The 21076-nt window shown below is 54.6% G+C and overlaps 5 protein-coding genes across 5 annotated transcripts; 3 read left to right on the top strand and 2 right to left on the bottom strand.

Moving 5' to 3' along the window:
* Positions 1-658: 658 nt before the first annotated feature.
* On the top strand, positions 659-3862 carry NCLIV_024290 (conserved hypothetical protein; the record flags this gene model as incomplete). Its single annotated transcript, XM_003882624.1, has 5 exons — positions 659-1091; positions 1889-2018; positions 2468-2601; positions 3165-3215; positions 3744-3862. 5 exons carry the CDS (start codon positions 659-661, stop codon positions 3860-3862), a joined length of 867 nt encoding a protein of 288 aa, XP_003882673.1.
* Positions 3863-5406: 1544 nt separating this feature from the next.
* Positions 5407-6588, bottom strand: NCLIV_024280 (KLLA0F18414p, related; the record flags this gene model as incomplete). Its single annotated transcript, XM_003882623.1, has 1 exon — positions 5407-6588. The coding sequence occupies one exon, from the start codon at positions 6586-6588 to the stop codon at positions 5407-5409; it is 1182 nt and encodes a 393-aa protein (XP_003882672.1).
* Positions 6589-8017: 1429 nt separating this feature from the next.
* Positions 8018-10884, top strand: NCLIV_024270 (conserved hypothetical protein; the record flags this gene model as incomplete). Its single annotated transcript, XM_003882622.1, has 5 exons — positions 8018-8146; positions 8703-8865; positions 9508-9565; positions 9985-10061; positions 10727-10884. The coding sequence occupies 5 exons, from the start codon at positions 8018-8020 to the stop codon at positions 10882-10884; spliced, it is 585 nt and encodes a 194-aa protein (XP_003882671.1).
* A 2889-nt stretch (positions 10885-13773) lies between these two features.
* On the top strand, positions 13774-17485 carry NCLIV_024260 (conserved hypothetical protein; the record flags this gene model as incomplete). Its single annotated transcript, XM_003882621.1, has 4 exons — positions 13774-13953; positions 14393-15184; positions 15620-16403; positions 17028-17485. The coding sequence occupies 4 exons, from the start codon at positions 13774-13776 to the stop codon at positions 17483-17485; spliced, it is 2214 nt and encodes a 737-aa protein (XP_003882670.1).
* A 1456-nt stretch (positions 17486-18941) lies between these two features.
* NCLIV_024250 (hypothetical protein) lies at positions 18942-20590 on the bottom strand (the record flags this gene model as incomplete). Its single annotated transcript, XM_003882620.1, has 2 exons — positions 18942-19047; positions 20220-20590. The coding sequence occupies 2 exons, from the start codon at positions 20588-20590 to the stop codon at positions 18942-18944; spliced, it is 477 nt and encodes a 158-aa protein (XP_003882669.1).
* Positions 20591-21076: the final 486 nt, after the last annotated feature.

Below are 21076 nucleotides of genomic sequence, written 5' to 3'. Positions count from 1 at the left end.
CACGTGAACTGTCAGAGTCACTCTGCGATTCGCCTGACAGCGCACGCGTTTTCGCAGCTCGTTTTCGCTCTTCTGTTCCATTCTTCCCTTTCTTCTTTTGCTTGCCGTTTTCTCCGTCCGGGTCTTATCCCTCTGTGTCCAACAAGCCTTGCCCAGCGACCGTTGCTTCTCGCAGCCTCCGGGCTTTCTTGGCGCGAAGCGGAGTCCGAAACGCGCTTTGCTGTTCTACGAGAAACTCTCCAGTCCCCTCTCGCCTGAGTTTTCCGCTCGTCTTTTCGCGCTCTCTCTACATCGCGCAGTCCACGGCTCTGGTCTCCGCTTCCGACCTTTCCTTGGTCATTCTCTCTGCGATCGCCGGCACTGTCCGCTGCTCGTATCCGTTTTCTTTTTCTTCTCCCGCTCGCCCTTGCCTTCAGCTCCTGCGCGTCGTTTCTGAAGGTCTCTCGAAGTCAGCACACGCCACACTTCTCCCCCCGTTCCCCTCCCCTCTCCTCTGTCCTCCCTCTTGTCTCTTCATTTTTCTTTTCACCCGATCGTCTTTCTCTGTGACGCGGTCCGTCTCTGTCTTCTCACTTGCAGGCCTTCTTCTCCTCGTCTCCTCATCTCTTCCTCTCTTTTTCTTCTCTTCCTCCCCTCTTTCTTCCTCCCCTCTTTAACGATGGCGGCGCCTGAGAGCAATCGCCAGCCGGTCCTTGCCTCGACTGCAGCTCACAATCACCTTGCGTATCTGGCCGCTTCGCCGCCTTCGTCCTTTTCAGTTGTCCGCTGCGCTCAACCGCGGAGTGCGAGCGTGTCGGGGACGCCTAACATCCTTCCGCGCATCTTCGCGGACAGTGAACAGGCGCACGCGCAGCCGCGAAGAGCTACGGTCCTTCCAGCTGTGCGCACTGCAGTTTCAGCTGAAGGCTCTCCGCGTCCGAAATGGGTCATCTCGCGGGCGTCTGTCTCGCCTCTTCCCCCGACGATTAAGGCCTCTCTGGAAGGTTCGCTCGACCGGTCTGAGACGTCTGACGTGGAGGCGCGCGCCTCCCTCTGCGACGATGGTCCCGACAGACTCGGCATCCGAAGCGCGGTCTCACCCCGAAAGGACAGTGAGTCTCCCGTGGAACGCGCGCGAGGAGAGAAGGACGGAAAAGCTGCGGCCGCGCGGCAAACAGGGGCGACGGGCGCGCGGGGGAAGAGAGGACCGAGAAGCGCGAGGAAGACAACACACACGGGGAAGGCGGAAGAAGGCGAGAAAGGGAGAGAGGAAGGCATTCTCTTGGCGGCTTTTCACACAGAGAGAGACACACCGGGAACACTCTGTGGAAACACAAAACGAAAGAATCACGCGACTGTTTTGTCATTCGGGGGACAACCACGAGAGAGACCAAGGGAACGACAATTCTGGAAGATCTGAAAGAGACGGGAGAGCGACAGCCTCCCGCCACTGACGGCTGGTCGACCGGTGTAGGGTCACGTGATAGGAGGGAGATCGTCCTGAATGCTTCCGTCCGAGATTTATCGCCGACTCTGTTTCTGGCGTCTTTCCTCCCTCTTCTCACGTTGAGAAAGCAGCCTTCGAGTCTGAAAAAACGTCGATGGCAGTTTCTCTCGCGTGGGTGCACCTTTTTACTTTTTTCCCTTTCGTGATATCCTGCCGCCTTCTACAGTGTCTAGACACAAACCGAACTTCAAGACAGACACAACTTATATATATATATATATATATATATATCTGTCTCTACGGAGGCTTGTATTCGCATGGGTGCATGCACATCCATGTACACAAGTAAGCATACATATATATATATATATATATATATACATGAGTGTATTGATGAACTTCTCAAAACACGTTTTATTGGCGTTGACTCAGTGGCGCTTCTGTGTGTTTTGCGTTCTTTAGCTCCCAACTTTCTACGTTTCCTCTGCCTTCTGGGAGGGCTGATGAACGCGGGAATTTCCCTTCTGGCTGCAGTCGACGTCATGCACTTCCTTATTGATCCTGCCACATACGGCCTGACCGTTGCCCAGACGTGAGTCAAACGCTTCCACATCAGACACAGCACCTCTTCGGATTTTCAGAAGCATAATATTCACCTATACAGCTGTACACGTCCCTATACAGGTGTATGTGTATAGCTACAGAGTTGCATTCCTGGTGTCTTTCCGCGTGGAAGGTACTTGCCGTCTCCAACTGTATATACAGTATTTAAATTGCGTGGTCCGCGTATATTACCTATGAACACGGTACCGATTTTTTTTGTGCATTAGTGTGGCGATCTGCGGCCTCTTCTCTTCAGAGATGTACACAGCTGCGGCACACCATTCGGCAGCCCCTCTTTTCTCGCTCTCTCTCCATTGCATGCAGCTACGTATTTTTCTGTTTTGGCAGGTCTATTCTTTCTGTTTCCGTCGACCTTATTTCGGTCTGATGTGTTTCTGGCGCTGTGTCACTCCGGAAATCATGCGTTTGTCTGCTCAGGTGTCTGGGGCTGATTGTCGTCCTTCGCGAGGCAGGCCAGTTTGCTCAGCTTTCAACTCTCCAGAAGAAACTCATGGACAATTGCGTCTTCCTGGACAGTCCCGTCTACAAAGGCCTCTTCTACATGCACCTAGGTACTACCCCTCTCTCAGTTGTCCACGTCTCTTACGCTCTCATATACATACATATATACATATATATATATATATACATACATACATACATATACTATATATGTATAATATGCTTGTATGCGTATACTTAACTTTTTTGTATATAGTGAGGTACGCAGGAATGTCCACATTAATAAAACAGATTTGCGGCGAGAGGTTTCCTGGTGCAGGCATTGATTTCGAGAGCGTGGCGACGTCTGTCCCGTTTGCATTTCTATTTCCGGCATTTTGCGGCATATGCAAAAGCTGCGTGCAACAGTGTCAGCTGCAGTAAACTATATGCAAGTCGCGGCCTTCTCAGTGCTCGAGTGTACATACAGCTCGTTCTCGTCACAAATGGTTTCGCTCTGTAGTGCTCTGTAGATGGGACGTCCTGCGGCGGGGAGACGGTTTGAGAGATTGGACGAAGCATCTCTTCCTTTGCATCCACATAGCGTGTGGACAAACGCTCGCACTGAGAAGCGAAAACCGCATTCGTAAACGAAAGCGTGAACGAGAAATCGCTCTGTTTTTCTTCTCTCTAGGGTTGGTCAGTCTGGCTCTCCGCAGCGTCGCCTCTTTGTACACCGTCCCCGGTAAGAGAGACGACGCGGCTTGAAACTGTTTTTTCACCAGCGAAAAGCATGCGCTCGGTTGCCTTTTCTTTTTTCCTTTCGTCTTTTCGTCTCTCCTAAACGTCTTTCAGCTGCACTTTTTGCCTCTTCTCTTTCACTTTCTCTGTTCTTGTCGGCGAACTTTTCCCCCAGGGTCGCCGGTTGTTTCGCGCCAGACTGAAATGTTTAGCTCGCCTTGCGCGTTTCCTCGTTCTTTTTAATCGCGCGTGTGTGTGTCTTAGAGGAGGCCTGCTCTTGCTGAGAGAGAAAAGAGAAAACATGCTGTGTCTCTCCCAAGCCGATAGTACTGGGCCTGCACTCTCCACAGAAGTGAGGTGGTGCTGCGCGAAGCAGGAAATCTCAGACGCTCCGAGGAGAAAGGAGAAAGGACAGTGCGAACAACGAGAGAAATCGAGCGAGAGACAGAGGAGAGGGAAGGCGATAACGGCAAAAACAAAGAGAGGAAAGAAAATCACAGACAGGGAAGCGTTGACTGTGTTGTGCTTTCAGGCTTCTTTATGGTCGTGACAGGATTCCTGTGCATTTTGATTCAAAAATCGGTCGAGGATGACACGATGAAAGACAACCTTGAAAAGGTCACCGCCTTCTTCGCTGCGACGAGGCACTAGCTCCCCGCGGGAGACAAACTCGACGCCCTCGTTTCTCCACTGCCTCTCCATCATTCTCTCCAGGTGTATGTACACCGAGGTCCGCCTCTTTTTTCCAAGCCCATTGGTGTCTTTTGCCTTCGCGAAAAAGCGCGGAAAAATCCGGGTGTCCAGACGCACTCTCATGGCTTTGTCTACAAGTTTTTCTCTCTTCTCCGGTTCTGTCGGTTCGAAAATATGGCGAGAACGATGCCAGGACTACAGCTGGCGGATACCCCGCCCGCTGCACTGCTCTTCAGGTGACACTACACCCGACGGAGAGGGGACCTCTCTTGTTTTTGCGTGCACGAGGCGCTCGCCGTGAGTGCGTCGCACTTTTTCGAGGTTTCGTCACACTCGAGCGAGAAAAAACGCCTGCACGGATCCGAGACCGTGAGGGTGGAGGAAAGGTTGCTTTAGACCTTTCCAGGAATCGTTTTGTTTGGATTTTCCCGTCGCAGCGTCGGGAATGCTTGCTCCCTCTGGAGACGTGTGCCGTGTGTCTTTCGGCAAGACTTGTCTTTTTCCACCCTTCACATTTCCCTTCGCGTTTCCTGATTCACGAACGTCGAGGAAGCGGCGCCTCATTGTTGCCGTCTCTAGCACTCAAATAGGTCCAGACTTCTTTCTTTTCATGTCTGTCCAGCGGCTTCATGAGCTGTCTTTGCTTTCTTCTCGCTGGCCCCACCTGTCCTCTCTCTAGCTAATTGAACAGCGAAAGCTGCGAAAGAAGCAGAAAAAAATAGGTCGTGACTCCGCTTCGAGAAGAAAAGACTGAGCCGCTTGTAAGAAGATTAATCCAATTAAGTATGATAGACATTTAGCTTCCGTCATTAACATATGAGGATAAAAGGCAACTTTAAGCGCGGTATCTATACCTGCAGGGTTACTTGAACCATTTAAATGTAAGTAGAAGATATGTAAAACTATTATAATACAACCTATAAAAGGCAATATAAAATGTAATACAAAGAATCGTTTTAATGGTACATCAGATACGTAGTATCCTCCAAGTAGCCAAGGTACCAAATATGGTATTGGAGAAAGGAGGTTTGTAATCACTGTAGAAGTTCTATTGTGTTAGCAGAGCATAGTTAAGATGATAACTATTGTGGAAATAGAACCAATTGAACACCATGTATTAATATAACAAAGATAATCAGGGTAATCTGGGATCCTTCTTGGCATAACGTTGTGTAGTTAAATGTTGCGTACAAAAAACACAAACTTGCTTCGGGGGAAGAAAGGCAGCTCACGAAAGCCTCTGCTGTCTGTACACCCAGAGAGCGCCCACAGGCTGTCCCGCTTTTTCCCTGCGCGCGGGAAACACAGCCAGACCCGAAGAAAAAGGGACGACACGCAGGATGACACACAGTGGAAGAGCCCTGACGCGCAGAAAGACGCAGTTTTTCAGAAGAGAGAGACGCGCAAACGCAGAGAGGTGACAGGAGAAGGCTTGAGACGCAGGCGAAAGAACAGGATTTCATGTTCCTGTGCACCGTTCTTTCACTCGTTTCGGACATCGATCAGGCTGTTCCGCGCTTCAGCTGGAGAGCCTGTTCGTACGGCGGATGGACTGGAGGTTGCGTGGGCGGGAGAAAGACGTGGTTTTCGTCGACCGGGTAGTTCCTATCTGCGTCGTAGCCGGCGAGGTCTCCACAGGACAGGAAGGGAATCAAGCAGCCCTGAACGTCGCGTTCTTCTTCGGAGGCGTCGCCAAGCGACACATCGACAGAGATCGCCGGTTCGTCCTCGAGGCCTCCGGGGACGGGGCGGAAACCTCTGCACACGAGAAAGGCTTCGATGCTACTGTTGCGACTGGCCGCAGGTTTGCAGCAGCGCACCGCGTCGAAGAGCGTCTTGAGCTGTAGGTACACCAGAGGAATCTGCTCGCCGCGGAACGTCTTGCAGACAAAGACGCCGCCAGGCTTCAGCACTTTGCACGCAACTTTGAGCGCCGCAAACAGCAGCTGCGCCTGAATGAATTCGTCAATGTCGTGCATGCCCGTCACGTCCGGCGCGCCGTCGCAGATGACAAGGTCTGCAGGCTGCTGCGCGAAAAAATCCAGAATGGCCTTCACCGTCGACTCGTGCGTGATGTCTGCCTGCAGTGTATAGACACCCGGGATGGGCGCCAGCTCCTGGAGGTCCACCGCCACGATCAACGGCGGTGCCGGAGGAGACAGAGACTCCGCGACAGAAGAAGGCGACGAGGGCTGAGTTCCGTCGCAAGCCGTTTGCGACGCCAAGCGCGAAGTTCGCTTTTCGTAGCGGGAGAGCTTTCGACGGTAATTTTCCCACAAACGACGACGAAGAACCTGTGACCAGCTCCCGGGCGCCGCGCAAAGATCGACGGCTCTGACTGGATACACATCCTCGTCTTCATCTCCTTCTTCGCTTTCTGCTTCGCTGCTGAGGTCGACGCCAGAGAGATCGCCGCTTCGCTCCTCCCTGCTGGAGGGCGCCTCGCGTTCGGCGTCTCCGTTTCGAGGATCTGTGTCGGTTTCCCCTCTGGCGTCTGCCCAGTCGCCCGCTTCTTTTCTTTGCTTGTTTCTTCCCTCTCTGTGACTACGGGACAAAGACGGAGGAGAGAGGAAGTGGAGTTCGTCGTCGAGTTGGAGAAGCTTGTAGGCGGAGCGGGCGCGGTAGCCTTCTTCCTTCGCTCGCCGATAGTAGATGTCTCTTCTGTCTTTCGACAGTTTCCCCATGGTGCTCTGCAGAGACGAGTAGACAGTCTGCGAAGGCGAGGCAAAACGCCGAGAAAAGATCGGTCCAGAACAGACGCCGGGGTCGGCTCGCCGAGAGTCGCGTCAGCCTATGACAAAAACGCGGGGAGCGAGTGCACGTGGAGAGAGAGAAAGATCGAGCGCGTTTCTCAGGAAGGAAGACGAGGAGAGATGAAGCGATCAAGGTGAAGGGACAATTTACGCGAGACCCGGGGAAGGGAGGCGACAAGCGACGACCGGTCACACAAAAGTCCATGTGCATGCAGGAAAAAATCTTCTGTTGACCAAATCCAAAAAGCGCATGCATTCAAGTGCAATCGTATACACGTTCACGTAGAAATATAATGTATATAGGGACAAGAGATTAGAGATTGACGTTTCCCAGCGGCGCAGAGAAGGCGAGGACAAAGGAGAAAAACAGAATCCAGTCAGCGAGGAGAGAGAGATGCCGCGAACACCGCGAAAAAGACGCACCGCAGCTGTCTCCCGAGCGTCCAGTGTTCAGACAGCGCAACACCAGCCTCTGTCTGCATTTAGAGAGACGCTGGAGACGGGAAACGCGTGAGAAGTGGAAAAGTTCAGAGTTAACAAAGGTCTGACGAGAAAGAGAGTGAAAAAAACCGGAACTCCCCTCAGCGCATGCCAAAAAAAAGATGCCTTCACCGCTCTGCATGCAGGCGTTTTTTCTCAGAGAAAAACAGCGGAAGAACAGAAGTCGCCGCTGCGCCGTTTTCATCAGAAAAGAAGAGAGCAGGCAGAAAGCAGCCATGTCTGTGATGCCTTGTTCTTCTCTCACCTCGTTTCTGTCTGTGTGATGAAAGTGGATTCTGTGCGAGCTCGTGGCTACCGTCGTCTTCCTCGTCGTTTTGCTGGTTTGCACACATGACCTGCGCATTTTGGATCTCTGTGGACGTCAAGAAGACTCTCCAAAGAATCCTCTCTTTCTCTTCTTTCTCCCCCGCGACGACTTTGTCTCCTCTTTCTCGTCTCTCCCAGCGAAGAAGTGCATCTCCCTTCTTGTGCTGCTCGCCTTCTTCTGAAGGAAAAAAATCTGTGATTGTCCCGTCACATCGGTCTGCTGTGTCTCCGTGCGGCTTTCTCCTCACTCCTTCGCTTCTTTCTCACCCTCTCCCCTCTCTCCTTTTCTCCTCTCTGGCGTTTTGTCGGTTTCCTCCCGCTTCCGCTTTGTCTCCTCCGCGTTGTTTCCGTTCCCGTCTAGCCCTTTCTTTCCGCGCTTTCCACGATAGCAAAGAGATCTGAGGCTTTCGTTCGAGAAGCGACTGCGCCGGAGAAAGGAAACCTCAGAAAGAACAGCGTCTGCGAGAAGATGGAGGCGACAAAGTAAATCAGGCGAGCAGGCACTGGCAGAGCGGCAGAGAAGAACGCGTTCGGTTCACGGTTTTTCCACAAGATGTTTTTTCTCACTCCCGCCTTCTTGGGCTGGAGGACTCGAGGCTTCCGCTGGGATCTTTGCCAGAGAGGGAGACGCAGATGGGTTCACATCAACTACCCTCCCCGCAACCGTTCGACAGTTCAAAAGGTGTGGTCTCCAGAGAAAGAAATCTCCCAGTGTCGAACAAGAGAGAGATCCGCTTTCTCTCGCCTCCACAGACGTCGTCCGTCGATGCCTCGCATGCAGCCATCCTAAAACAGCAGTGTTTTTCCCCATTCTAATTTCTTCCAACGTTCTGCCACATCTCCAGTTAGGCCCAATCCACCTGTATGCCCAGGTGCATCTAATTACATCTGCATGCATGTACATATATATGTATATGTATATATGTATATATATATATACATATATATATATATATATATATGTATTTATATGTATATGTATATATATATATATATCCACTTCTGTTAATTTCCATGTATGTATTGCATGTATGTCTACATGATTCTTCTTGGAAACGCGGAAGGCCAGGCGGGGCGTTATGTGTCAACTTCTCCCACATTGACGGGTATCCAACACTGCATTCCTAAATCGCTTCTGCGCCCCGTCTGTCTCTGTCTCTCCCTCTCTCTCTCTGTCACTGGATTGTCTGATTCCCGAACGAATGGTGTGCGTTTCTGTCCTTTTTGCGTGGTTGCAGCTGCACGAAAACCATGAAAAGTTGGTCTTCGTTTGCAATGGATACATCGACCGCCTCGATCCACGGTTGCTGCCCGAGCGTCACAGAAAGCGGCTCGAGAGGAACAGAAGAGCGACGTTGACGCGTTTCGACGGGAAACTTCCTTGGAGCCAGGCCGTTGAGAGTGAGAAGATCTAAAGAGCGGAGACTCACAAAAGGAGAGAAGAGCCGCGAGAGAGGAATGAGAAGGCTAGAGGAGATGCCCGCGAGTACACACACACAGCTCAGAAAAAGATGAGGGAGAGGCAGGAGAGAAGAGACGGGACGAAGAAGAACGGATCGGGAAAGAAAAGACGGGAAATAGATGAGGCGGAAGATCGAGAAAAGGGCTGCGCGACAAGAGAGAAGGGACGGGAACACCGAAGGAAAGAAGAGGGGGGTGAACGAGGTTCGAGGAGCGGAAAAAAACACGAGAGAAGAGGTTGAGAGGAAAAGAAAGGAAGGAGGAAACGCAGGGGGAATCGCCCCGCCTTCTGAGGCGCGCTCGAGGTCGGTCTTCCTTCCCCCCGTCTCGGCAGGAAGACGGGGACGAAACATACGAGGAATGTCGAGGTACTTTATTTTTCGCTCGTTGCGTGTATCGAACCGGGCAAGGGTTCGAGTCTTCAGCCCCGCGCGTGTGTTTTCTTGGAGCAACTCACGAACAACGGAGAAGAAGGGACAACGCGCTGGAATCTGCAGCGGGGGTAGTGAAGAAGACAAAGAGAGAGAGAGAGGTCTTGCCACAGTGAACGCAGTGAAGTGACGCGCAATTTGTTTTTTTCAGGTGCCATCAAAAGGACGCATACACCCTGTTTGGCTTTTGCTACGGTCCATTCTCACCAGTGAGTTTCCCTGTTTTTCCTCGTTCCGTTCCTCTTCTTGTCCTCTCTTAGAGTTGCCCAGAGAGAGAGGACTTGCGGTGTCTTCCTACGCGTCTTTTCTGACGCTTCTTTTCCGCGTGCTTCCACGGTGCAATCGCCTCACGCGTGTGTGCCTTGCTGCCTGTCGTTCCTGTTCAAACGCGTCGCTCTCCTCTTTTTTCCTCTCCACCTCTGCTTTCTGTGTCTCTCTTGTCCCTCTCTCGTGCCCTAGTGTCTCCCTATGACCCTCTCGTTGTTTTGTCTCCGCGCGTCCTTTGCCTCGTGTTTCCTCGCTGTCCCGGGTCCTCGAGTGCTGTCTCTCTTTTTTTAAACTCCTGTGCGCGGCCTCCGTTTGTGGTGTGTCTCGCTTTGTGCGCATGCGTTGCTCGTCTCGTCGCTAGTCTGCTGGAGGCGTTTTCGATGGAGGAGGTCGTGGCTCTGGAGAAACTCGTTCCGGAGATTCGCGAGGCGTTTAAAGGTGAGCGAAAAAGGCCGGGGATGGCGAAACAAAAGGCAACGAAAGTGGCAGCCGGCGAAGGGAAGAGACGCAGGCTAACACAGACCAGCAGCGAGGGGGGACGAAGACCACGAAGCAAGCACCGACGCGTTGAGTTACAGAATGGGAGGAAGGAAAGATCGGGGCAAGCAAAGCAAAGCAGAAAAACCGAGAAACATGCGGCACCTACACACTTCTCTCTCTCGCGAAGGGCTGAACGGCGAGGGACATGAAAAGGAAGCACACACGGCAGGGGGGAGCGACAGATTTGCAGCAGAGCGTCGAGGAGAGGAAGCGTCGAGGAGAGGAAGACGCCGAAAACGAGCTCAAGCAGATTAGCGGAGAACCTCGAAACCTTCGCGGGTTCTTCCCGACGGGGGGTGGATGAGCTCAGAGGAGCCTTTCACAGAAGAACTAAGGCGATACACACACTGTGAACAAGTCCTTCCTTTCTTCTGTCTCTTAACAAAGATCCGTCTTGGTTTGTTCTCTCTCGCTTTGAAACGTTTCCTTTTGGTTTTCGGCACGAGAGAGACTTTCTCCCTTCTTTCTGCTTGACGGGCGTCCACGTTCGAAAGACGTGCTCGGTGGTGTCGCTCCCCTTCGGTGTCTGTCCACCTTGGCCTTGCCGTTTTCTGTTTTTTCAGCGTCCAAGGCGAAGCTGCCACACCAGGAGGCTCAAGACAAGTTCACTCGCCACGTCTCCGTTGACCTTGTCGGTCTCCGGGAGGATCCCGTGTCCTTTCCCTTTGATCTCAAAAAGTCTGCGCGGCATGCAAAGAAAGAACTCGACGAGTCTTGCTAGGTCCTGTCGCTCTGTTGAAACTTCCTTTTTCCGGGTTTTTTAGCATTCCTGCGTCCATGAAGCGAGCACAGGAGGCGAGAGAATCTTCTGGCGTCTTGCCTTTTGGGTTGTCACGCTGGAAATAAGGGGGGGATGAAACGAAAGACGGACAGGCGGCGTGTGGCGTTGACTTAACGTCTTGGCTGTTTGCCTTACCTTCGAAACCCATTCCTTTACGCTTCCCGCCACCGCCGTTTGCGCTTTGTTCCCTCCTTTTTCGTTCCCTGGGGCCTTCCGGGGTTCTTTTTCACTCATATTTTTCTCTCGACGGGGTGCGGGCGCTCTCGTGAACGGCTGCAGGTTGCCGAATCCCACGGGACACACGCGACTCTCGGGGCCGAGTGAAAACCCCGAGCGCACGGGCGGAGAAACTCTGGATGGGTCAGATTGGCGTATAGGTCGGAACCTCGCGCGAAAATGGTGTCGGAAACTGAGTAGTTAGAACAGGTGACTCCGAACGCACAGCTCCTAGCAAGGCAGGCGTCGGAGTCGAACGTTTCAGCCGAGCTCAACACCCGCGCGCCTTCACCACAGCGTTTTTCGCAGTAGCCGTAAATAGGTGTATGCGCGCACAGGAAAGTGTGTACGGCTTTTTGGTGTCGATTGAACGGGAGACGTTTCGCGACGTCTCAAAAGCGTTGCCGTTGTTCCTCAAATCGAAGACCACCCGGAACCGACAGCTCTGTGAATCCTGAGAGTGGGGCGCCTGGTGTTACGTCCTGCCTGAGCATTGGAAGGAGACCGTTTTCTAGGGAGTATACACTACGCGTTGGACTGCTGGTTTAGATCTTGATTGTCTTTGTGTACCGGATCCAAAAGTTCTCTTGTGCTTTTCGTGACCATCAGAAAGATGTGTCGACCGATGTGGTTTCCGCGTGAGTAGACGTATTTCGTGCGTCAAGGGAGTGTACACCTGGCCGTTCAACGTGAAACAAGACACGGGTTCGGGCGCACAGGAACCTCTCTCTGAACTCCGATTGGAAACGCTCTGCAAACTGAAGTCCAGAGCCTCTTTACATGGGCCACCCAGTTCTCCCCACGTAGACGAACTCGTGCCTGCCTCCTTCTGCGGCAACTTTTCTTACGTCACGGCAAATGCGTCAAAAACCCTAACTGTGTAAGGGTTTGCGATATAGAACAACGCGATGTTTACACAGTTCAACTTTGTAGCATTTAACTCAGCGTTAGGTTGGATCTTCTGTACCACCGATCTAGAGAGGCGTCTGCGAAGACGCGAGCGCGGGTCGAGACGAGAAGGGAAAAGGGTGGAATCCCCGCAGAGGAGAGACATCCCGTTTCCAAATCCGTGCCTTCCACTTGCTCCGTCGCCTCTGCGCTTCGGGTGTCGCGTTCCGCGCGCCAGGCTGCGAGAAGGCTCTCGTCAGAGTGCATGTGGATCGTGAAGTCGAGACTCCAACTAAGCATTGCCGAGCAAACCGGAACTCCGTCCGTCGCCAAAGAGCGGTGACGTGAGTCGTGCAGCCACGTTTTGTGGTCTGTGCGCGCGCGTTTGCCAAGCGCGTTCTGCGGGAGTTTCCAGTGGGGTGCCTGCGTAAGCGTGCGAGTGAAGCTGTCGCATTGGTAAAGACCTGATAACGGGACTCCCACGGGACTCAAAAAGAGAAAGACACACTCGTACGAGAGCGGCGACGTTGTTTCTTTTGTACGGATTGGTCATTCGCGAAACGTCGAGACGAGTTTTGGAGCCGCTCCTCCAAATGCCTTGCTGCACTGCCTTCCACGGAACATCAAACAGGCAAGACGAAAGATCATCACACATCCACTTCCACATTCTGGAAGCAGCCAAAAACGTCCGCTACCTGTCCTGCTGGTGCCTCGACCAGTGCAACCCGCCAGGCATCATTTTTGCGCCGCAGACTGAAGAGGCGTATGCACGGCCGTATACAAATTTAAATGCATATATATGCATATATATATATATATATGCATTTACCTCTATATGCGCAGGACTGTATGTTGTCCTCGTCTTTGCCGCGTGGAAGACCCGGAGCCTAAGTCTTTTTAACGGACAGAGATGTGCCAATCGCGGTGTCCGCGTGCTCCCACTTTTTTGTTCGCCCGCGAGGTGACTTGCACGAGACACACACGCGAGGCTCGTTTTTCTCGCCGTTGCCGCCTGCGGGAGGTTCTTTTCGTAACTTCTGGCGAGCTCCAAAACAGCGGCTGGGAGAAGGGAGAGAGAGCCGCGTTCAGAAATCACAGGGGGAAACGCGGGGAAATCGATTTCTCCTTTTCTCTCGATCCCTTCGAGCGGAGCGCTGTGGCGGCGCTTCGCCCGCATCCACATTTCAGTGGGTTTCGCAACTCACGGCCGTTTCGTTTTTATCCCTTGTCTGCTGGCTCTTCGTTTCTTCTCTGTGGAAGCATCTCTGTTGTGTGTATCTGCTTCCGCCTTTTTCGAGGAGAGCCGCGAGCCGCCAGAGCGCGGTTCTCTTGGTGGCAAAAGTGTGCATCGATTTAGGACGGCTCATCTTCCGGGAGTCCTCGTTCCAGTTTTTTCTTCGTTTGCTTCCCCTTCCCCCCGCCAATACCTTTCTCTCCTCTGACTCCTGTGGAGAAACCGCCTCCCGGTTCATCCGGTTCATCTTTTTTGGACGGATTTCCCCAGAGCGCACAGAAGACTGCGCGTACCAAGACACGGACAGCTGAGCACGCGCTAGGTGTGCAACGGCGAGAGAAGAAAAACGCCCCGCGGGAAGAATCAAAACCCTCGAAGAATGTTCCCCGACTAGCACGCAAGGCTACACGAGGGGAGCGAGGACGCGTGGGGAGGAAAAATCCAAAGTTTTTTCCCTCGAGTTCCGTCCGCAGGGAGTGGTGTCTTCCATCATGGCGGCATCTGTCCATCGCCCCAACCGGCCTGGAGTCGCCCCAGACAAGGCCCCGGACTTGGCGCCTGGGGGCAGAAAACGCGACACGCCGCTCTTTCTCATCCTCGCATTTCTCTCTCTCAATGCCGTTCTTCTCGTCGTTGTAGACCGCACTGTCCGCGAACCGTACATGGACGAGGTACGGCGCGTCCAGGGACAACTGGCCGCGAATCTTGTTCTGGCCTCGCGGCTCCCCTTCGTCGTTCCCCCTCTTCTCCTGGATTCTCTTTTTCTCTTTCTGCCCTTACGGCTACGTGTGGTGCATGCCGTGACTTGCTTTCTCGAGTCTGCATCTCCGCATCTGGGAGTCGGGTCGCTCGGTTTTCTCTGGTTTTCTCGCGTGCAAAAAAGGCGAGCGGGGGTCACCCCCGCATAAAGCAAGTCGTGGCCTCGACTTAGATGCACGTCTGTGAGAAACTCGCGAGAGAGGCCGTGCAGCAGAGTGAGAGAGTACGTAACTCTCCCTGGTCGTGTGCGCACGTTTGAGAACAAGCGAGAGGCAGAAAACTCGGCGGGTTTAACGACCGTGACACATGCGTTGCGTCGATGCGTTGCCTCTCGGTTTCTGTCTCTTGCAGGAGTTCCACATTCCTCAGGCGCAGCGATACTGCGAGGCCTTTCCTCCGGATTTCTACCATCCCGACATCTCCACCCCCCCCGGCCTCTACTGGGCTTCTGCGCTTCTTGCGCGCTCGCTCTCGACCGTCCTCTCTTTCCCCGCCTCGCTCCTTTCCAAGCACTTCCCGCCTTCCTCGCATGCACGCGCCAAGACGCGAGCTCGACGAGAAGAGAACGAAGAGCCACGCAGCGAAGACGGCGCAAGAGACGAGGCACGCGACCTTCCGTTTCTCTGCCGTCGGTTCTCTCTCCGAGCCTTTGGTGCGCTCTTCGTCTCGCCTCTCACGCTTCTTCTTCTCTGGAACCTCGCCCTCCGCATGCACTTCTCGCAGGAGCAGCCTCGGAAGGAGCGCCGAGAGACGCCAGCAGCGTGCGAACCCAGCCGCGAAACCCAACGGCTGGAGACATCCCCTAGAGCGAGTAACGGCCAGGAAGACGAGGGAGAGCGAGGAACTGCAGGCAGTTTCTCCCACGGCGTCGAGTCTCCAGCAGGGTTCTTTGCTTCTGGAAGCCACGCCTCCCGTTCTGAGAGTGCGGAGCGCCGCACCCCACGGCCCTCGAGGAGAGCGCTGTTGCTCCACCTGCGAGTCGCCCGCATCGCTCTCTTGCCCACGTTTTACTTCTTCAATTTCCTCTTCTACACGGACTGCCTCTCCGTGATGCTTCTCCTCTTCGCGTACCACCAACTCCTCACTTGCGCGCACCTCTGGGGCCTCGCTGCAGCCGGCAGCCTCGCCTTCTTCGTCAGACAGGTCAGACGCGACAGAACGAAGAGGCGAGATGCAGAAAGGAGAGGCTGTTGATGAGCAGGACGGGGAACGCGCAAGTGGAAAGGAAAGGGGCGAACAGGCAAGACCGTCGTGCTCCGTCGGTACCCTTTTCTCACCTGGATCAGCTGGTTTTCTCCCTTCTGTGGAACCCTGCGCGAAAACAGGAAGGTTTGGGCGCATGCCCTTGCCGGGGTATGCGGACCGACACGATGTGTTGACTACAGTCGATAGAACGAGCCTTCCACTGGATCTACAGACACAGCGAAAAAGGGGAGAACCTTCGATGCACAGGACGAGGTGAACGACCCAAACGCCCGCACGCGAGAAAAGTTCCTCTAAACCTAGCGAAACGCACCTTTCCGTCCGAGAAACAGCGATTTCAGCGAGTGTGCCTTCTCGTGTCCTCGTGCTTTTCAGACGGCGATTGTGTGGAGCGGGGGCGCCTGTCTCTTTGCGTTCCTCGCTGCACTGGCCTGCCGCCCGGCGTCTGCTCGAGAGCCCCAGGAGAAGCAAACACGCATGCAAGGAACTCAGCGTCACTTCTCAGGGAAAGGAAGGACTCCGCGTGGTGTCAGTGCGGCCAGAGACAAGGACGAGAAGACTAAAGCGGTGGAGGAAAAGGCACAGCGTGGACTTTGCCGGGGTCCCGCGCTTCAGAGACAGGCTCTTTTCGGTCCTGTGTCTGTGTTGACATGGGAAAACGTGAAGGCCGTCATCGTCTTCTTCCTATCGCCTCGCACGCTTGTGGATGTCTCCCTCCCTCTGGCTCTCCCGCTCATCGCCTTCTTCTTTTTTGTCGTTTCTAACGGCGGCCGTGTAGCGGTGGGCCATCACGCCTACCACTCGCCGAGTGTACATACAGCTTCGCTGCTGTACGCCGCGCTGTTCGTTGCAACTGCGGCGAGTCCAGCCTCCTTGCTGTCTGCCTTACGCGTCGTGGTCTCTCTGGCGAAGTCGGTTTTCTTCGCCAAATCTCCATTCTCTCTGATTCCGCTCGGGCTGTCGGTGTTCCCCTCCGAGAAGCCGAGCAGCAAGGGACCTGCGAAGGCAGGAAATGCAGGTAACGGAGAAACACGAGTGAAGGCAGGCAAGCTGAAAGACGGGGGCGAAGCCAGGGAGCTAGACGCCGTATGCCCTAGGCACGCGCCGCTTCGGAAGAACGGTTTGAGGGCTTCTCGCGCGGCCCCAGCAGACTGCGATGGTCCGTTCCGTTTTACCCGTTTTTTCACGTGTTTTCTTTGTTTCAGCGTGGCGGCAGGTTTAGGCGCCTTTGCGCATCCTTTCGTTCTCAGTGACAACCGACACTTTGTCTTTTATCTTTGGCGCTATCTCTTTCGGTTGCCATCCTTTCGGTGGATTCTCGGCCCGCTCGTGGCCTCGCTCTTCCTTGTTTGCGGGGACGTGCCGTCTTCTCTCGTCGCGCCTCCGTTGCCGGCGTGGATCCTCCCTCAAAGGCAGCGAGGACGCAGGGAAACGAGGGCGTCCGACGGAGGAAACGGTGCGGGGCAGGCAGGAGGGCGAGACGGGGAGGAAACCGAGTTCGACGGGGGGAGGCGACAAGGCGCCTCCGTTACAGGGATTGCGCTTTGCTGCGGAGGTCAGACGTCGGCGGAGCTCTGTACAGCGCCGCATTCGTTTGGGTTGTGCGGGAGCGGTTGCCAGAGATCATTCTACACCTCCGCGTGCCTCTGCACGTATCTGGTCTGCTGTTGTCTCGCTCTCGTGCCGTCCAGTCTCATTGAGCCACGGTACTTTCAATTTCTGCTGGTTCTCTTCGTCTTGCATGAGCGGTTTCCTTCGCGATCGCGGTCCCGGTTTCAAACAGGCCAGGAAGACGGCGGGGAACGAGACAAACAGGAACGTCCGGCGGGGTCAGGCGACGAGTTAGCGGGGTGTACGGACACCGTGGAGGCTTCAGGAGGGGGGTGTGTGAAGCAGAGACTGGGGCGAACAGGCGAAATGCGCATGAAAACGGACTCTACGGTCCTTGAGCGGAGAGCCGGAAGTGCGGACACAGCTGAAGGGTTGGGCGACAATCGGCATAGCAAACCGCGAGGAAACCTGCAGCGCGTGAATCCGTTTTGCGAGCCGTTTCGATGTTTGTTTAGCCTCGACTGCTGGGTCAACCTGTGGTCTGGAAAAAACATCGGAGAGCGAGAAGATCTCGCGAATGAAGCAGCGGCTCTGGTGCTTAATGGTGGTGTCAGCGCTGTCATTTTCTACGTCTTCCTTTGTCGGCCGTTTATCGACTATGCGGGAAATGTTGCACGCTTCATGCTGTGAACGTGACCGAGCGGCAGACACCGAACGCAGCTTAGTCAAGGCCTTTGCTCACGCTATAGTGACGACCTTGTCGTTTGTGACTCGAAATGCAGATCATCAGAACGAAAGGCTGGTCCTATACTCCCACGGCGTTGATGGTTGTACCGATTATCGCGCATATGTCCACGCCTATCCAATATATGTGCTCTCGTGTATGGGTTTGTCACCCTGTTTTCGGAACAACTTGTATTTGGCGGTGCCAGCCACATTCGCGCGAACTCTGAAGAGAACGTTCCGTACTTAGGATCTGTTCCCCAACTCTTTCACGACGCAACGCGCGAGTGTGTGTTGCGTGCAAAGCGTTTGGTGGGCAAGATGGAGTCATGGCAGTCCAGAATGAGAAGATCCAGAGGCTGCCTGATCCACCTTGACCCTCCATTAAGTACTAGTCTGATGGTGTTAAATCCAGAGGCCGATGGAAACGAGTTGCAGGCTGCTCCGCTACCCGAAACACGTCTCAGTTAGCGGGGGATGCTCGAGTGCAGGGAAAAAGTACCTCTCCAATGCCGTTCTCTCTCGGCGCACAAAGCTGTGTCACGGACCCCCTCGACAGAACCACGTATCGTAAATGCCTAGCAGTTGCGTTCGGAGATTCTGGATGTTGCTGCCGCTCTCAATGCAGCCGTGGGAAGTCGCGAATATACTCGTAGGCGCAGAGCACCTACAAAGGCGCGCGCCTCAGCGTGTCCATGGGCATGTCAGCGATCTTCCCAGAGACCGTCAACACTTCTTCTGGAGTTCCCATTCTCGATGCGTTTCCCTTTCCTGTCCGTGTGCCTCGCCTGTTGCCTACTCCCTTCCTGGCTACGTTCTCTGCCTCGTTCTGTTCAAGTCTACGCACGACTGCTACCGTATCAACCTCCATTTGGAGCCTCCGAGTTGACTCGCCCCCGCCCACGAAAGGAATCTACGTCCAATTCGCTTCGGTGGCTGCTGCGCACGGCGGAAAGACAGATCCCTGCGCTGCAAATGCGCCGTGTTTTTTTGAATTCGTGTTCACACGGAGTTTTTGTGTCGGAGAGTCGTCGCCGAGACAACGCTACGGCCTCTGGCATCGCTGGAACAAAGAGCATTTGTTGCGTCTCTCTTGCACGTGACTCTCCCAAGCAAACCAGTCGAGAGAACACGCGAGGGAACTTCCGCCACTCCCCTCCAACTCTTCCGTTTCTCTTCAGCTCTCCAGAGACCTACGCGCGGCCTTTGCGCCGCTCTCCTTCATCGTTCTCGAGACAACACACAGGCACTCAGCAAAAAGTTTCGCTTTCCTGCGCGCACCCCCTCTCGCCCCAGACACAGAAGAAAAGTGCAGCAAGACCAGAGGCCATCTGACTCCTCTCTCTCGCCCGTCTCTCCCCGGACGGCGTTTTCTCTCGGAAACGAAAGAAAACAGACAAGAGAGAACAAGCAGGCGCGTCCTCTAAAGTCGGCGACCGCGGCGCCCAGACTTTCTCCTCGTGGAGTCTGTGGGGATGGGAGTCACGTCCTCGATGCGGCCGATGCGCATGCCGGAACGCGCCAGAGCTCTGCATGCAAACGGAAAACACCAAAGGACAAGCAATACAGGAAGAGACCAAAGTGACGAAAAACACCGGCGCGCACGCGAGAGCAACGAGGAACGACGCCTCTCACACCCGTGCCCGACGAATGGTAGTCAACCGAGAAGAGACGGCGTAGCGAGAAAAAAGAAATATACGGCAAGGGACGGGGGGGAAGTCCCCTTTCTTTAAAACTCGACAGCGACGGCGAGAAGAAAACTGAAAACACAGGGCGCCTATGTGGGCGGGGTGCCCAAGAAGAACGAGCGCGTGCATCTGAGGCAGAGGAGAACAGAACGGCAACGAGAACGGAAACCCGGAGAGGCGCCTCGGCGCTGGCATGAGACGAAGCTACCCCCAAGCACATGCTGAAATGACACATAATTCTACAGTCCCGCATCAACACGTGTGCACATGCCCGTAAATACAGAGGGGAATGCATGCACACGGGTTCTGGATGACACGTTTGTTGCAGAGACTCGCGAAAGTCACGAGCCGTTTGCACTTGAAGACAATAGCAAGCGTCACACTCTGGAAAGGCCGGTGGGAGACACAAGGCGGTGGTCGTGCTCGGAGGGATGACGCGTTCACCGGAGACAGCGACACAGCACTCCAACAAAAAGCGAGAGAACGCAGATACGGAAACGCCTCCTGGTGTGGAGAGAAAGAGCCACTGTGTCCGAGAGAGGCTGCTACGCGGAAGTCTCATTTGACGGGGACCGGTGACCAGAAGAAAAAGAACGTCTAGCCGACTCTTAAAGGATGGCGTCGTGTCTCTCTTATTCGCTACTGGGAAAGTATATCTCTCCACGACTGTGGGAAGTCTTGGATCTACATATACACAAGAGATCCCCCCGGTACACCTGAGCAACGCAAGCGTGCATGTGTCGAGAAGCGTATATGCATACAACCATATATATACATATATGCATGACTATTCTCTTTGACAGAGTGTCTGTATGCGTCTTTTTGCACACGATCCTTCACCCGCGCGGTCGGCGAGACCACGAGCAGGTTTCTCCGCCTGTCCAGAGCGCGCGGCTGTTTCTCTCGGCAGTCCCAGACGCTTTCCACGAGATTCGCCTGTCGCCTCTGTGCTCCCCTTTCCCTCGTCGCTCCCGGCGTTCCTTTTCGCCTGCAAATTTGTTTCTGCTGCTCACCTGAGTGCGCTCTGTGCGCCGGGGCCGGGCGTCTTGCTGCGGGTGCCTCCGGCCGCGCGGACTTTGACGTGGACTGCAGAGATGCCGAGTTCCTTGCATCTGGCGGCGACGTCGGCGGCCGCCATCATCGCAGCGTACGGCGAGCTTTCGTCGCGGTCAGCCTTCACTTTCATGCCGCCGGTGACGCGAACCAGCGTTTCTCTCCCGCTCAGGTCTGTGACGTGGATGAATGTGTCGTTGAACGAGGCGTAGATGTGAGCGACGCCAAACACGATTTCGCCATCGCGAGTCGCCGGTCCCAGCCCCGTTCCCTGAGCAGCGGCCTCGCCTTCTTCGCCGGCGGCCGCTTTGGCGGATTTCTTCGGTGCCATGGTGCAGAAACAGAAAGAGCGACGGGGGCGAAAAGGTCCGCGAGAAAACGGGGACGCGCCGGGGGAAAGTCGCGAAAATCGACAGCGAAAGCAGCACCAAACAGCAGGTACACTGAGCCTCTCCGCTCCGCGCGCACACGGAAAACGAGAAATGACGGAGAGAGGACGACGAGAAAAAAGGAGAGAATGGGGACGAGCAACGAACCAGGCAGACGCGCAAAGGTCCGCGGAAACGCGCGAGAAAGGCGGCAACCAGGAGGCGGGGAAAAGGAAGCCGCCACAAGCTCAAGGTGGGGAAAAACGAGAAAACGGGGATCGAGAGACACTGTGGGGGGGGAGAGCTCGACAGAGCGACTGTTCGCTCCACGTATAGGCCCGTGTCTCCGACTATAAGCCGAGCGCCGAGCTCTATATGACAGACTCTTTTGGGGTGGACACAGGTTCGAAAAGGCGCGAGAGCATGCGTTGAAGCGAGAAAATTCACGC

This window comes from Neospora caninum, chromosome VIIb (assembly GCF_000208865.1).
Source record: "Neospora caninum Liverpool complete genome, chromosome VIIb".
Classification (NCBI taxonomy): Eukaryota; Apicomplexa; class Conoidasida; order Eucoccidiorida; family Sarcocystidae; genus Neospora; species Neospora caninum.
Note: the sequence above shows the minus strand (reverse complement) of the source record. Positions and strands in the feature narration are given on the sequence as shown.